Raw genomic sequence first — 17,340 nt, 5'->3', positions numbered from 1 at the left:
AACAAATGATGAATGTTTATTGGCAACTTGTGGTAGGTTCACACAATGGAATACTAATAAGCAATAAAAAGGAACAAATTACTGTGACATGGAACACACATCTCATTATGTTAAGCAATATAAGAGTCATACAATGTAATTTCATTAAATGAAATTCTGGGACAAACAAAATAAAGTGAAAAAAATCTGTTGGGCACCAGTAGCTCACACCTGTAATCCTACCTACTTGGGAGGCTGAGCTGGGAAAAATTACAATTTGAGGCCAGGCAGGCAACACTTTGTGAGAGCCCCATCTCAATCAACAGCTGGACATAGTGATGCATGCTTGTCATCCCAAGCTCTGCGGGAAGTTGACAGAGGGAGGAGAGGTTCCAGGCCAGATGGGGCAAAAAATGTTTAGGGACCCCATCTTGATGAGAAAAAAAGCTGGGTGTAATGGCAGGCACTTATCATCCCAGCTATGGGTGGAAAGCATAAAATAGAAAGATCAAGGTCCAGGTTGTCCAAAATAACCAGAGAAAAAAGGGCTGGAGCCAAGGCTCAAACGGTAGAGTGCCTGCCTAGCAAGCATGAAGCCCTGAGTTCAAACCCCCAATATCATTAAAAAAAAAAAAAAAAAGGCAAAAGGAAGGAAGGCAGGGAGGGAGGGAGAGAAAGAGGGAAAAGAGAGAGAGAGAGAGAGAGAGAGAGAGAGAGAGAGAGAGAGAGAGAGAATAAGTCAAATACTAGTTATCTACAGGCAGATAGAGATTGACTGGGAAGGGACACAGAGGAACTTTCTGGGGGAGATGGAAATGTTCCATATTGTTAGGGTATACAGTGACCATGTCTTTTTTTATTCTGAATTTCTGATGCTTTAGTAACATCCTGGGGCTTTGCTGCCCTGGGAAGGCCTGCCTTGCCAGGGGCTAGCTAGTTCCTGAGATGGCAAACAACTTGGCACAGCAAGTCTTTCACATGCAAACCAACCAATCCAAACCTTACACTAACCACCACTTCCTCTCCAGGCCCTCACACTCAGGGCCACTTGTTTCTTTTCTTAATCTTCCCATGGCCAAGCATCACAAACTAGAGATAGCCTCTTTGTCCCACAGCCCACTGAAATTACTCAAACTTGCTAATCCTAAACCTTTGTTCTCCATTCTTTCTCTAGGAAACCACAATAAAGATGCCTGCCCACATTTTCCCCTTTCCCTTCTTTAGGTCTATTAAAATACTAAAAACAAAATACTGAAATACCAGTACACCATTTAAGGCTTTAACAATGCATGGGTGGTGATCCCTATTAAATGGTAATTCCCATTTAACTCTCCAGTTTAGGTTTATAAAATGTATGTGCCTTGGCAGATGACAGACTATTGTAGATTCCAATTGCACATGCTTTTCCAGATGTGGTCTCCATACAGTACAAATAACTCAATCCTTGACATGTTGGTAAAAATCTGGTAATTTTTTCCTAATAAATGGAGGAAATCAGAAACATTTTGCTTCTACCTGACAGAGACATCTGTACACTTACCATATTGTCACTAGGTTATATACCAACTCTGTGCCAGAGATTAGTCTGCAGCAGAAGTCAGCAAACTATGATCCATGAGCCAAATTTAGAGCATCCATTCCTTTACATATTGTCTATGGCTATTTTCATGCATTATACAACCAGAGTTGTCTCAAAAACCTAAAATATTTAGTATCTGGCCCTTTACAGAAAAAATTTACTGACCCTGGCTTACAAGAATCTAACATCTTAACACCCCATAAAACATAATTTTAGTCCACATTATTGATGATTTCATGCTAAGAGTACCTGAAAAATAGACAGTAGTAAATGCCTTAGATTAGATGCCTTGAGAAGATAAATATATACCAGAGAATGGAAAATCATTACAAAATTAAAGAAGCCTACTATTTTAGTCAGTTTCTGGTGATCTAGAATGTTAAAAGGGTCAAGTTGCTGCACCTTACAGCCCACGCCACTAGGAAAAGATATACTGTCTAGTATGTCCTTCTGGATTTCAAAGGCAACACTACTACATTTCTATACATTTACTGAATGACAATGGCTAAAAAGGGCCCTCCTCTCTGGAAGAATTCAGACTGCACTACAGGAAACTTTGCTAATTGCCCTTTAAGGGTTCATGGATACAACGGTGCTCAAAATATCTCTGGAATGGCTGAAGGTATGGCTCAAGTGGTAGAGCACCTGCCTATCAAGTGCAAGGCCCTAAATTCAAACCCCAGTACTGCCAAAAAAAAATCTGGAAGATAGGAATGATGTTTTATGAGTAACCTGGATAAAAGAGTAATAAAAGAGGCTTGTGAAGTAATGACATGGCTCTTTGGCAAGAAAGTGGTTCTTCTTTAAGAACTAGTTGTTGGCTTGTCTATTGGCCATGTAGAACACAGTTGTCTTATGATGAAGTATCAGATATATAAACAAGTAAATAAAACAAAGAGGTAAAGTTAATAAGCCAACAAAGAACAGAAAATGAATTAAAAAATAATCAATATAAATAAAAAGCATGAAAAAGGGAGAAAAGTTACCAAAAGAGGGACAAAAAGAAAACAGCCATGATGGTAGATTAAAACCCAATGATTTCAATAGTCACATGAAATGTAAATTATCTAACCACCTAAATTAAAAAATATCAAAGACTGTAAAACTGACTTTTTTTTTTTTTTGTATTAAGAGTTTGCACCTTGCTCTTCCCTAGCAAGGTGCTCTACCACTTGAGACACACCCCAGCCCTTTTTTGCTGTAGTTATTTTTCAGGTAGGGGCTCATGTTTTTGCCCAAGGCTAGAAGTCCTGAGGTCCAATTTATTTGTTGAGATAGGAGTCTTGCTAATTTTTGCCTGCGCTGCCCTCGAAGCACAATTCTCCTGATTTCTGCCTCCCCAGTAGCTGGGTTTACAGGGTTCAACCACTGTATCCAGATGGATTTTCTTTTTAAACATCTAACTACATGGTATCTATAAAATACCACTTTAAATATACACAGAGAGTAAAAGAAAAAAAGGCAAAAAAGGTATGCCATACTATTACTAATTTTTTTACTATAATGGTTATACTATAAATTTCAGGCTTTAGTATAATTCGTAGGTATAAAGAAGATGATTTCAAAATGATAAAGCGGCCAATGCATCAAAAGAACAAAAAACCCTAAATATTGATGCCCTACCAAATGACCAAAAAACAAGGGTTTTTTGTTGTTGTTGTTGTCATTGGTGGTACTGGGTTTGGACTCAGGGCCTTGTACTTGTGAGGCAGATGCTTTACTGCTTGAGCCACATGCCCAGTCACTTTTGCTTTGGTTATTTTCAGGTGGGGGGAGCTATACTGGGGTTTGAACTCAAGGTCTTACACATGCTAGGCTGGAACTCTACCACTTGAGCCACATGCTCAGCCACTTTTGTTTTGGTTATTTTCAGGCCAGGCCTAGGACAGCCTGCCCACAATACTCCTATTTAGGCTTTCCAAGTAGCTGGGATGACAGATGAATCCCACCATAACCAGCTGCTTTATTGATCAAGACTGGAGTACTGCTAACTTCCTACCCGTGTGGGCTGTCCAGGTTCCCTCCAATCTGTGCCTCCTGAGTAGCTAGAACTATAGGTTTGAGCCACCACATCTAGCTTCTTTTCACTTTCTTGATTGTATCCTTGGAAGAATAAAAGTTTTTAATTTTGATTAAGTCCACCATATTTTTCTTTTTTCACTGTGCTTTTGGTGTCAAATCTAAAAGATCTAATACAAGATGGCAAAGAATTAAACCTATTTTTTTTTAAGTTTGATGGTTTTAGTTATTAAATTTAGGACTCTGTTTTATTTTGAGTTAATTTATATACATATATATTGTTAGGTAGGTGTTCAACTTCATTCTTTTACATATGGATAGTCAGTTGTCCCAGCACCATCTGTTGAAAAAAACTGTTCTTTCACCATCATCTTGGCATCATTGTCAAAAATGAACTGACCATAATGAAAGGGCTTACTTCTATACTCAGTTCTATTCCATTGATCTACATGTCTATTCTTAAACCAGAACTACATAGTTGGATTACTGTAGACCGGTAGTAAATGTAAGTATGAGTCTTCCAACTTTTTTTTCAAGATTATTTTGCCTATTCTCTGTCTCTTGCCTTTCCATATGAATTTGAGAATCAGCTTCTCGATATTTGTAAAACAAAAACCGCTGGGATTGTGTGAATTTGTATATCAACTTGGGGAGAACAGCTACCTTAACAACTCTGTCTTCTAATTCATGAATGTGGAACTACTTTCCCTTAACTTAGGTCTTCTTAGATCTTTCTTTCAATGATGTTTTATAGTTTTCAGTGTTACAGATTTTCTTCATTTTCAGATCACTTCATTTTATTTTTTTCACTTTTTATTTTTATTTATTTATTTATTTTTATTATTCATTTATTCACATGTGCATACATTGTGTCATTTCTTCCCCTGCCACCCTCCCCCACTCTCTCCCCTTTTCCCCCCTCGCTTCCAGGCAGAACCTGTTCTGCCTTTATCTATAATTTTATTGAAGAAAAGACATAAGCATAATAAGGAAGACAAAGCATTTTTGCTTGCTAAGGATAGCTATACAGAAATATTCCTAGCATTGCTTTCGTGTACACCTGTGTTACAACCCATGTTGATTCATCTCTAACTGATCTTACATCACTTTATTTTAGATCAAATCAGTTATCAAATATAACTGATTTTTATACACTGATCTTGCATCATGCAATCTTGCTGAATTCATTTATTAGTTCTAACAGGTTTTCTTTATAGCAGATTCCTTAGGATTCTCTACAGAAAAGATTACATCATATGTGAATAGAATTATTTTATTTTTTCCTTTGCAATTTATGTGCCTTTTTATTTCTTGCCCTTGTTTACTTGTTTAGTGACTGGCTTAGTGAAATAAGTTTTCCCCTTTTCCTACATTTGTATTGATCAAAACAAATGTTATCTGTCATGTTCAGTCCACAGTTAAAGAGTACTAATAACCTAAAGCATGTACTCTGGAAACATCTAGGATGGGAAGATGTCAAAATGCCATCAAAGTCTAAAGGAATTGAAGATGTTTTACATAAAGTAGATAAGACTAAAAGGGTAAAAAGGACACACAGGGGCTGACTTAACCACTATTCTGGTTCAGCTGATGGAAGGGATATCACAGAATTTAGACAAACTGGTAAGCATAAGGAAGCAGACTTTAGCTTAGTAACAAAGGAAGAATTTTAACAAAGAGTCAACAATGGCATATACTACTTTACAGAACAGTGAAGTTTTCTTCCTGTCACAACTGTAGAGGATGGTGTTCTTTCTTTGTAAGAGGAGGTTTGAGTAGATAATCACTAAGGTCTTTATATTACCTGTCACAGTCAAAATCCTGGATTGAATGTTACCAGTCTGACATAATGCAAAGCACTTTACATGCCTATAAGTATACATTACAAAGAAACTATTTTTCATTTCTAGATAAATGCTTACAAAGAAACTGTAAGTGTTTTCCTAGCAAAGAGATCCTTTAAGATTGCCATTTGAAAGCATTTCCCTGATTAATCACTTATCTGGTAGCTTACTTAACAACTAGGACAAAGGGTTGCTTTGAACTTCTATATTTTCTCAAGTACTTGAGTTAAAATATTAAAATGAAGTATTTCATTTTCAGAGTAATTCAGTTCTTAAAAAAAAAAAAAAATCATGAAATAATTGAGACCCAGAACTCACCAGAAGAAATCTTACCAGCACCTTTATAGTCAACAGAAAACGCAGATGTGACTCCATTGCCTGACCCCAGTTCACACATGGGAATTTGATAAGGGGGCCTTAGCTTGATCTCCATCTGCATGTCAGACAAATTTATCTTTGTTGAAAGAGACCTGGGATTATTATATCGCTGCTTGGTCCTCTGAATGAAGTTATCTATGTAAAATAAAAAAAATTTTCGTTGCAGTCATTTGTTAATTAAATCATTTGGGTGTGTGATGTTTATGGACAGTAAATTTTATAGATAGTTTAATTTGTTACTCAAAAACTCTAATTTGTCATGGAATTTCCAATATCATTTATGTTTAACGGTTAACATATCATAGTCATCAATATTATACCCTAAAAACTATTAACACTACAGAAATTAATAACTATAATTGAACTAAGGGTTTAATACTACCTGAGTGTATTACATTCACTTCAAGGAATTACAGAAACAAAAAACAGCTTTCACTTTAAACCAATGTCTTAATTTTTATAGGGATTCTTATCTTATGAAATGTTAGACCTGTAATTACATAAGAACACGTACAATAAGCAACATGTTACAAATCAGTTTCCTTAATCTATTGCTTATATCATTAAAATGTATATTTTAAAGAATAAGTGAAACCAAAGATATGTCCTAAATATCTTCCAAGGAGAATTTTATTTTTACTACTCACATCTTCACCCCCCCACACACACATGCGCCTATATCAGGAGCTGATCAAACTACTGCCCACAGGCCAAATTTAGCCTTCTGGTTTTGTAAATAAAGTTTTATTAGACAACAACTGCACCCACTCATTTATGCATTGCCTGTAGTTACTTCCAAGCTACAACAGCAGAGCTGAGTAGTGTGGCAGAGACTGTACGGCCCTTCAGGCCTAAAATATGTACTCTCTGGTCCTTTCCAACAAATGTTTGCCAACAGCTGTTCTACATTAAGCAGACTATAAAAGATTATCATATAAACACAAAACTCTGAATCTCTGACTTATGCATTACTTATTAACAAACTGTCCTTTGGGATTAACTCTTTGTGGTAATTATCACAATCTCCTTCAGTTTAAACACATCCCCCTCCCCGCAAATCAAATTAAGTAAGAAGTTGCATAACTGACAGATTATTTGCCAAATTATTCTATCAGAAGTGAGGTAGCTGAAGTTTTCCCCCTGCCTCTTACTGTTAGATTAAAAATTGCTCATGACTGTATGGAGATGGTACAATAAAAAGGGGAAAAAATATCAAGACCTTACCAAATTCAATGAAACAATATGGTCTGACAGCAGTATTTGTCTTCATTACGTTGTAAGTAGTAATGAACTCCTTCTGAAGCTCATCCAGGAAAGAGAAGGCGAGAACATTTGGGTAATTTTCAGTGCACAACATCATGTAGCTCACTCCAAGAGAGCTAATAAAACTATAGTGTAAAAAACATTGGTTTTAAAATTTCGAATTAAATCAAGGTAATTCATTGCTTCACAAGACTGATTCTATACACTATAAACTGTTGCTACAGTAGCAATGAAGATACTAACATTTATTACATACTTAAGCAAAAAATTTAAAGGAACCCAAAATATTTGAAGTTGTGGTTTAAAAAGAGTAGACAAAAATAATGGGATGTACAAGACAGAGAGACACACTATGGTTCTAACATTTCAGTTATTTACTTGGGGGTAGAACACAGGGGAAAGAATACATGCAAACACATAAGAATTACAGATAGCTTAAAGTCCAACCCTCTACAAAAACTACTGGAAATTAACACTCAAGTCAAGAACCTTAAGAGTTCCTGATCAAAGTTATGGACACTATCCCCAGAAAGATGCCCAAACAAACAGAACTTTACTCATAATATTAGGGTAGTTACTGGCCTCTTGAAATCATCATTTACCCAAGGATCAAGTCCTTTACACAGTAATGAATTATGAACCACTGAGGGGAAAAGGGAGGAGTTTTTAAATTCATAACAGTAATAAAAAAAAGGGGGGTGGGGAGAAAGGACAACTCTTGCTTACAGCAGAATGTTGTAAATGAGGAGTAGTGCTAGAACTGAAAAAATTATTTTACAGCCAATATAGTAAAATTTAGATCAGGCAAGTATAATCATGAATGTTAAATCTTGAGGGAAATTTTAATGCACATTAGTATATATGCATCATTTTAAAATGCCTTCCATTGGACGGCTTATTAGTTGTAACAAGAAAATACCATGTAGTAGAAACTAGACAACACATTGACCAAGTATTCTAACATCATATTTTCTGGCTGAAAATATATAACCTGAACCTAATCATAAAGCAACATCAGAATGACCAATATTCTATTTTTTTAAAGAGGGAAGACACATTCTTTAAAAATCTCAATGTTGTAAAAAAGAAAGATGTGGGAATGTTTTAGAATCCAGTCAAAGGACTCTAAAAAGCTATGAGAATTAAATGTAATACCTAACCCTAGTCAGGATCCTATGCCACAGAGGGGACTGAAATGCTATAAAGGACATTTCTACGGTTGAGTGACAAAAATGGAAAACAGGCAAATAGATTAAACGTAAAGTATCAGTACTAAGTTTACTTCAGCTGGCACCAGTGGCTCATGCTTGTAATCCTAGCTACTTGGGAGGCTGAGATTGGAAGAATGGCTGTTTGAGGCCACACTGAGCAAACAGTTTATGAGACCTCATCTTCAAAATAACCAGAGCAAAATGCACTGGAGGTGTGGTTCAAGCAGTAGAGTACTGCTTTGCAAGTGTGAAACCCTGAGTTCAAAACCCCAGTCTCAACAACAACAAAAAAAATTAAAAATACAACGGGAGGTGTGAGCCAAGTGGCGGAGCATGAAGCCCTGATTTCAAACCCCAAACCCACCAAAAAATAAGTAAAAAATAAAAAATAAATTTACTACAGCTGAATACTATACATAATTAAGTAAAAGAGAATCCCCCATCTTAGAAAATGCACTTTGAAATAACTAAGAAGAAAGGGGCATAGTATTTATAAATTTCTCTCAAATGGTTCAGAAAAAAAAATCAGATGGGCAGGTAAGATGGTCACAAAAGATGAATATGGGAACTAGTATTATTTGTACTTTTCTTATTCCTAAAACTTCTTTGTAAGATTGAACTACTTCTAAATAACAAATTATAATTAAAAACAAAAACTTCTTCATCACTGAATCATTTAAATTAACCATGTTCTATTAAAAAAAAAAAAACATGTAACACACACGCACAGGAAATTAATGTGAGTCAGTGCCCTGTATAGCTATCCTTATCTCAACCAGCAAAAACCCTTGGTCCTTCCTATTATTGCTTATACTCTCTCTACAACAAAATTAGAGATAAAGGCAAAATAGTTTCTGCTGGGTATTGAGGGGGTGGGGGGGAGAGGGAGGGGGCGGAGTGGGTGGTAAGGGAGGGGGTGGGGGCAGGGGGGAGAAATGACCCAAGCCTGTATGCACATATGAATAATAAAAGAAAAAAAAACTAATCATGTGTTATACCTTCCCTCCGGAATAAATGAGCAGAGCATGGTACACCAATGGCCACTTTTTTTTTTTTTTTACTTGGCTACTGGGGATTGAACACAGGGCCCTGCACATGCTAGCACTCTACCAATTAAGCCATGATCTCAAGCCCTTTTTCTTGGATTTTATTTTTTAGATAGGGTCTCCCTGACTTCTCCAGGGCTGGTCTTGAACTCACAATCCTCCTGCCTCTGTCTCCTAAGTAGCTGGGATTACAGATGTGCACCACCATGCCCAGCACAAATTGACCCTTTCAATAAATCCCCTGGATAGGCTTTTATAGCACTGTCAACATAGCTGGTCCACGGCAGGGGCAGAAAACAGCATCCAGGCTGTCACTCCCTACTAGTGTGCTACATGCTGCCAATCACAGTAATCCTTACTGCCAAGAACAGATCCATATAGAAGAACAATTATTTTCTCTACTAATGTAGATACAGAATTTATTTACTTACACTAAACCTCTGGAGTAAATATGTTCACAGTTCAGAATTTCAAAGAATGAAAACAAAAGGGTACTCTGTATTTAAAGTACATTACTCTAGCTGGGCATGGCAATCCTAGCTACTCAAGAGGGTCACAGTTCAAAGCCAGCCCAGGCAAAGAGTTATAGAAACCCTATCTCAAAAAAAAAAAAAAAAAACAAAAAAAAAAAAACCAGAAAATAGTGCTGGTAGAGTGGCTCAAGTGTCTGCCTAGCAAGCATGAGGACCTGAGTGCAAACCTTAGTGCTGCCAATAAAAGAAATTTAAAAAAAAGTAACTTGCTCTCTCCTCTGCCCACACGTATCCAGTTTTCCTTAATTCCCTATACATCTTTCTAGTGAGAGTGAGTTTATGTATATAAATTCTCATATGCAAGTACTATACATGTGTTTGTGTGAGTATGAATACTTTTTATTAAGACCATCCCTGACAGTCAAATGACATAGGGCTAGCACCTATTAATTACTTACAATGATGTGGGATATAGTAGTGGTAAAATTGTGCTAATCTTATGATTCTAGGAACCTGGAATTCCTTTCTGAAGTTCCACTTGATACAAAGCCATTTTCTGCAATGTTTTTTGAAGTGTAAATTGTAACCCTTTAGTAGGTCATTAAATTAGTTTAGTAAGTTACAGTATTTCTAAAAATATATATAATTGAATTTAACAGAAAATTTGGAGGTGTATATTGTTTCATGAAACTTTTTAGTTTCCTATATGCATAAATTTATGTTCACAAAATAAACTATTTCTGCTTAAGGGTCATAATCAAAAAAGTTTAGCAACAGCATATTGAACTTTTCTACAAATTAATATTTAAATCAAAGGCCAAAATATGTTTTGATTTGAGGAGGCAATACTAGGTTTGAACTCAGAGCCCCACACATGCTAGACAGGCACTCTACCACTGGAGCCACACCCTGACCCCTTTATTGCTTTAGATATTTTTCAGGTAGGACCTTGAGTTTTTGCCCCTGGCCAGCCTTGGATGTGATTCTCCTACCTACACTTCCTTCACTGTTGGGATTATGAGGATAAACCACCATGCCTGGCTTGTTTGTTGAGGGCATCTTGCCAACATTTTGCTGGGGCTGGCCTCAAACTGGGGGCCTCCAGATCTCTGCCTCTGGAGTGACTGGGATTATAGACCACACTCAACTCATTTTTAAATTTTGAAACAGGGTCTTATTATGTAGCCCTGGCTGGCCTCAAACCAGGAACCACAAGATCTCTGCCTCCCAAGTGCTGGAATTATAAGCATGTGTCAACATGTTTTTTCCACTGTTTTTTGGTTTTTTTAATCTTCCCCCGAAACTGTCATTATCAAAATTCTTTCACATGTCATTAGCGTTCAGTAACTTGCATAACTTGAACACAATTGATAATTGGCTCTTATATATTCCCAACTCCCAACTGGGGACCCAGGAATGACTTCATTATCCCCCAATAATATGACTGAAATTTTGGACCCTTTTTTTATGTTATGTCAGGGTTTTATCGTATTTCCATATTAAAAATATAATGAGACACCTACCTGGTAATTTATCCCAAATGGTTTATCTTGCTTGTACTAAACTTAACTAGAAAACTGTATGAGAAAAAAAAAAAAAGAAACTCTTTTTTTAAAAATTGTATGCTAGCATTTTCAGGAAGGTGTTATCTTACTGTAATTGTATGATACTCTCTGAAAAGCCTAAAAAGTGTTCTACATTATTATGGCTTTTCATAGTAAAGTTAGCCTTACAATTCATTCTTTCGAATGAAAAAACAGTTTTTCAAAAGTACATACCACCTCAGTTGATTCACATTTGTAATAAGAAAAAAATATCTGCCTTTTCAATCACTACTGGGACCAACTGAAAGATTCCCACCGTCTCACAGAGGACTGCTTTTGAAATACTCTAATGTCACTACAGACATGCTGGTTTGTGCCTGCTTTAGTCATGTCCATCAAATTTGCTCTGTTTATGTTTTACACACAATCTAGCAGTTATCCCTCTGCCTTGAGGAGGAAGAAGACAAACAGCAGTAACAACAGCAGTAGGTACATTTACTACCCACTCTATGAGCCAGGCCCTCTACTGAAATACTGAATACTTCACATATTTTATTTAATTTCATTCTCACAATAAGAGAACACTACTAGCTCCATTCCACAAATGAAGGAACAGAGGCTCAGGGAAGCTTAGTAACTTACCAAAAGTTACACTAAAGTAACATAGCTGGGATGAATTTAGTTAGGATTCCAGAGCCCACAATCTTTCCACAACACAACACCAATGTCCATATAGTACAGATAAACAAATTATATCCTAATTCACAACATTTTTTTTCACTTTTTCCAAGTCACAAATCAATCACTATTCTTTTGCCTAAAGTAAGAGTAATGACACTTGAGGATTTTAGAACTTGTATCACAGGTATATCCTCAAAGCTGGGAAGCCCTGCTAACTTCTCCACTTCATCTTATGCAACACTACTCCTCCCTCTCCTCATTCTAACCCACACTAGCCTTGTTTCAGCATCGAAGGAAGGCCAACCCACTCCCAACCTGAGAAACTTCAGGAACTATCTTCCCCACACATAATCCTCCAAATCCACTTCTACTCTGCTCTAATTCTGTCTGACCTATTAACTCCTACTTATCCTTCAGGCTTTTTTAAAAAAACACTGTTATTAGTATATGATAGTTATACTAGGGGGGAGGGGGATGTTTGTATCCCAGTTTGGTTCATCCCATCCATTATTCTTCCTCCCCAGCCCTGACTCCCTTCTTAAAAATGACTTCAACAGGTTTCAGTGTTCCATATTCATACATGTATAGAAAGTACATCAACCATATTCACCCCCTTTACCTTCTTCATTTACTCTTCCCCTCCTGCTAGTACCTTCCCTTTAACATGACCTGTTTTACATTCCTGTCCTTTATTGTCTGATCATTGTTCAGTGGCAATTTTGCCTTCATATATCCTTCAGTTCTTAGTCCTTCCCAAAGCACACAATCTAAACAAATCTTACTCTCATGATTATAGCATAGCAGTTGTTATTCTTCATGAACTAGCCCAAGCTATACTTACATCTGTGTTTATCTGCAATGTCTCTCTCAATAATAAATATATTCCACAAGAGCAGGGATGATTTCTGAACTGTTCACCACTGTGTTCTTAGCAGTGACTATATTTTGTGTCTAGTGCACACTACATTCTCAGTAAATGAGTGAACAAGCAAGTGCAAAGTTGACATCATTCACTCATTTATACACTATTTCTTGAGTGTATCATGCACAGATAATTGTATAGCCCAGTGGATCTACACAAAGCAGCTCAATAAATACTTGACTAAATGACAGAAGAGAGTATTTCATCTACTCATCCAGTCACTGTTCTCCACATGATTTCAGGATTCAGGTCAGTGAACCTTCCCCATGTCCTTAGTGAAGAATGCTCTCAGACACCATGCAGAATTACCCATTTCTGCTGTGGGTACCACCATGTGGCTACGCAGTTCTAGCAACCAAGTCTGCTCTCCCTTTATCATTGTTATTACATGTGTATGCATGTATGTATGCACTGAGCATGTGTGTTCGTTCTCTCTCTGGTTCTCCCCTCTACCTTGATATAATTTTTAAATTGTCATTTTCTCCCTACTTTACTCTAATTTCCTTTTTTATTTAATTTTAAATTCCCTTTCACTTCTGGGTTTTGGTGCCAATAGGGTCTGATCTTTCTAACTACTGCTTTTCTTCTGGCCAAGGAATTTATCCAATTTCATTATATCTTTAGTTCCCTTTCCAGGCACAAGCATTAGGAACTTCTTTATGTCCTTCCAGGAACAAGTGTATCCTAAACAGTAAGGCCGGTAGAAGTTTAACTTCCAGATGAGGGGTTTTACTCCTTCCAACTGCTTTGTTAAAAAGCAAATCAATCATATGTCCAAACCATACCACAAGTCCAACAAAAATGAATAAGTGGTTTTAGACATGAAACTTTGACACTGATTTTATATACAATCTGTCAAAGAAATTTTACACATCACCTATTAAACACTGACATTTTTAGGATAATTCTGGCCTGTTGCATCAAACTACACAGTAAAAACAATGTTCTTCCACTCAACAGATCATAGAACTCCTGGCATAAGTCTAGCATGCTACTCTATAGATTTGGATGTCAAAGACAAGTTACCCTGCCTGCCAGGAGCTTGCAACACAATTACCAGAGATAAAACAATGATCAAAAAAAAAAAAAAGATAAACGTACAGAACTGCCTTTTGTAGCATGCTAAATAGGTATATAGAAACTATTTATAAACAGACATAGTAATAATATTTATATTATATATATAATTTTCACTCTAAAATCATTCATGACACACAAAAAATCTGCATATATTTTGTAGCCACATTTGTCCACTAAATAGTTTTCCTTTTTTGGCAGCACTAAGGTTTGAACTCAAGGCCTTATGTTTGCTAGGCAGGTACTCTACCGCTTGAGCCATTCTGCCAGCCCTGTTTTGTGTTGGGTATTTTTGAGATAGGGTCTCACAAAGTATTTGCCCAGGCTGGCCACAAACCTCAATCTAGGAGGTCTGTGACTCCTAAGTAGCTAGTATTATAGGCATGAGCCACCAATGCCAGGACTGAATAGTTTCTCTGGATGTAGAAAAAGTTCTTCAATAGGATGTGCCATTTCTAATCTACTGCTAAAATTGCTAAGTGTAAGAAAAATATTACTTTAAAAATAGAACCTTCCATACTGAATTCCAAAAAAATACAATATGTAAACTTTTAAATATTAAATAAAAATGTTAACACTATGAAAGTGAGCATACCTTATGGTGTTTGTCATAACCAAATATGTCTAATAGGAAATATAAATTGAACACAAAACACTTTGCCATCAGTGGGTCAGAAAGGAGGTAAGAACCAGAAAGAGAATTCATTAAAACTGAGTCTGTCATATTCAGCATTATACCAGTAACTTCACATTTTCTCATTTATTCTTTTCTTATATGGCCAACTTTCAATTACCCTCTAATGATAAAGAATAAAATCATGAGCAAAATTATTCCATGAATAAAAGACCCATTTTAGCAACTAATTTTAACCTCATTAAATATGAAAATATTTATTCAATATGCAGTGTGCTGGGCAATGCCAACTTATAACAGAAAGCTAAAGGAGTGTGCAAGATAATTTTAAGAAGATGAAGATGATTATATCATCAGAGCCCTGGATGAAACACAGACCAACCAAAATTTGCCTTTGACATCCTTCATCTTTTCTGTAGAATTAAACTATCTCCTAATTCATCCTTTCCTTGTCTTAATACTTCCACACCCCAAAGAGTGAAGATTCTAACTCTTTTTTAGATAACTGACCACTCACAGATAATCCCTAATTTACCTACTGGTTATATTAGCAAAGTTTGTTGCACTTGGATCTCATTTTCTCACAGAAAGTGAATTAAAAGAGTAATTAGATTCCTAGGGATGACAGGAAATAGGGGTGATAATGGCTACAATTTCTAGCTACCAGTATCCTATATCTCCTTTCCTTTGGAGAATTACTTCCAGTCCTACCACCATTCTATATGGGTATGGTAAAGCTGCTTGTCAAAGGGTGGCTGTGTGATCCAGGTCTGGACAACGAAGAGTACCTTATCCTCTCTAAGCCACAATGACTAGTGCAGAAATGGGCCATGATACAAACAAAGCCAGTTAAAGTCCTGTTCTTGAAACATGGAGGGAGCAGAGTTGCTCAGCTGGAATTAAGTAAGTTTCAAACTACTAGTACAATGTTTTTCAGTCCGTGAAGAATACCTAACTGCAAAAGTTAAAAGACTGTAGAAATGAAAGATTCCTACAGCAACATCTGATAAGCCAGCTCGACACTTATCCTTCACAATACTTTTTTTTTGTGCTTAAGCTAACATGAGTTGTGTCCTCCAGTAATGGGAAAGAGATCTATTTATTAGCCATTCACAGAGCTGCTGCAGTTTAATGATAACATTAAGTAAAGTGCCTAGCAATTGTTGGTACTCCATAATTGGGTTATTGTTGAAGCTGTTACTCCTATAATAAACAATATCACCAAACAATGAAAAAAAAAAAAAAAGCCCTGCTAGAAAGCAAAACTAAAAAGTAAGTAGGCTTAAAAGAATATTCCTGGTTGGAGGTAGCAGTGTGGGGACAAAAGAGGAGAAAGTAAGCCCTCAGGCAAGGCAAGAACCTAGGAGGGTCACAGCCCTTCTCTGACTTGAAATGAATTTGCAGTGAAAAAAGTAAAAAATTATTTTTCCTTGCAATAAAATTCACAATAGGGTATGACTTACCTCCTTAAGGATATTTGTCTTTTTATAAGATCAATGTCTCAATGTTAAAAGAAATCTCAAGATATATAACTTTGATTTTTAACCCTCAAAGCCAATTACCAAGTTTTAAGATCTCAGATGAGAAAACTTAATTTTCATATGTTCAAAATTATTACTTTAGCCATTGGCTTTTAAGCAATGAAGTAAGTTTATTTATTAAAGTTTCAGGAAAGTATCCTTTAATTTATGAAACAAATGATTTCCTCAAAATTTTATATAGAGAGCATTCTATCACTATGGAATGTGAAAACAAATCACAAAACTGGATAATACCACACTCTACCCCACCCTGCCTAATTAAGAAGGTCAATCAACAAAGTTTCTCCAAAGCTGAAACCTTGGAGAAAATGAAGACTTAATTCCATGGTGCTCTGAACACTGCAAACTCTCAAAATAACTATCCCTCATCCCTCATTTAGCAGCCACTATGACATCTGAAAGACACAGTGCTAGTTCAAATGATACATGCTCCAAGGAATGTGGTCCATAGCCAAAATGAAGTGCCCAGCTACTACAACCAGATGAAATTCATCATTTTTCTAAGTAGGAGAGGATGTAAGAAAAGTAGAGGCATTTAGCTGTCATGTGAAAATTTTAAGTCAGGTAACATGAATAAATTACCAATTTTATATATTTCAGACTAAATTTGTTGTTATACACTGTGAAAACCTCAATAAACTAGAAACCAACCAACAAGATCTCTTATTGAAGATAGAAAATTTATGAAATCCAGTTTCTTATCAGGAGCTAGAACTAAAAATTTTGTTTCCCAGTCTTTTGTGAAAGCATGGCTACAAAAACTACATACATAGGCATTTTCTATGCATGGTTATAAAAGTCATGTAATCTATTCCTTTACATATATCAGACCTGTATTCTTGGATCCAGCCACATTAGATCTCAGTAGATTTACTCCACAACTAAACTATTTCATAAAACCTTTTGTATCATACCATTTGCTTATACCAAGGAATATTTAAAAAAACAAAACAAAAAAAAAAAAAAACCTCATTAATAAAATCACTGTTATGGCTGCTGGAACCATGCTACCCAAATGCTGTCCTTTTTCATGTCTCACAACATGATAGACAACATTTTTATTCAATGGACATAAAGTCCTATAATTGATCCTACTAATTATCCCCTTTTGTACTGGCCACAAGGAAACTCAGAGCAGAATGTGCAGAC

The 17,340-nt window shown here is 36.2% G+C and overlaps 1 protein-coding gene across 3 annotated transcripts in view; it reads right to left on the bottom strand.

Annotated features, from left to right (window-relative positions):
• Nucleotides 1-17,340, bottom strand: part of Sec22a (SEC22 homolog A, vesicle trafficking protein) — an 85,511-nt gene that overhangs the window by 52,050 nt on the left and 16,121 nt on the right. For all 3 annotated transcript variants that reach the window (XM_074073293.1, XM_074073294.1, XM_074073292.1), the window contains 2 exons: nucleotides 7,024-7,187; nucleotides 5,740-5,934 (listed from right to left, as the gene is read on the bottom strand). In XM_074073293.1, the coding sequence (XP_073929394.1) occupies nucleotides 5,740-5,934; nucleotides 7,024-7,187 (359 nt within the window). The remainder of the gene's footprint in view (nucleotides 1-5,739; nucleotides 5,935-7,023; nucleotides 7,188-17,340) is intronic.

This window comes from Castor canadensis, chromosome 5 (genome assembly GCF_047511655.1).
Source record: "Castor canadensis chromosome 5, mCasCan1.hap1v2, whole genome shotgun sequence".
NCBI lineage: Eukaryota > Metazoa > Chordata > Mammalia > Rodentia > Castoridae > Castor > Castor canadensis.
The sequence above is the reverse complement of the archived record's forward strand: the minus strand, read 5'-3'. Positions and strand labels throughout refer to the sequence as shown.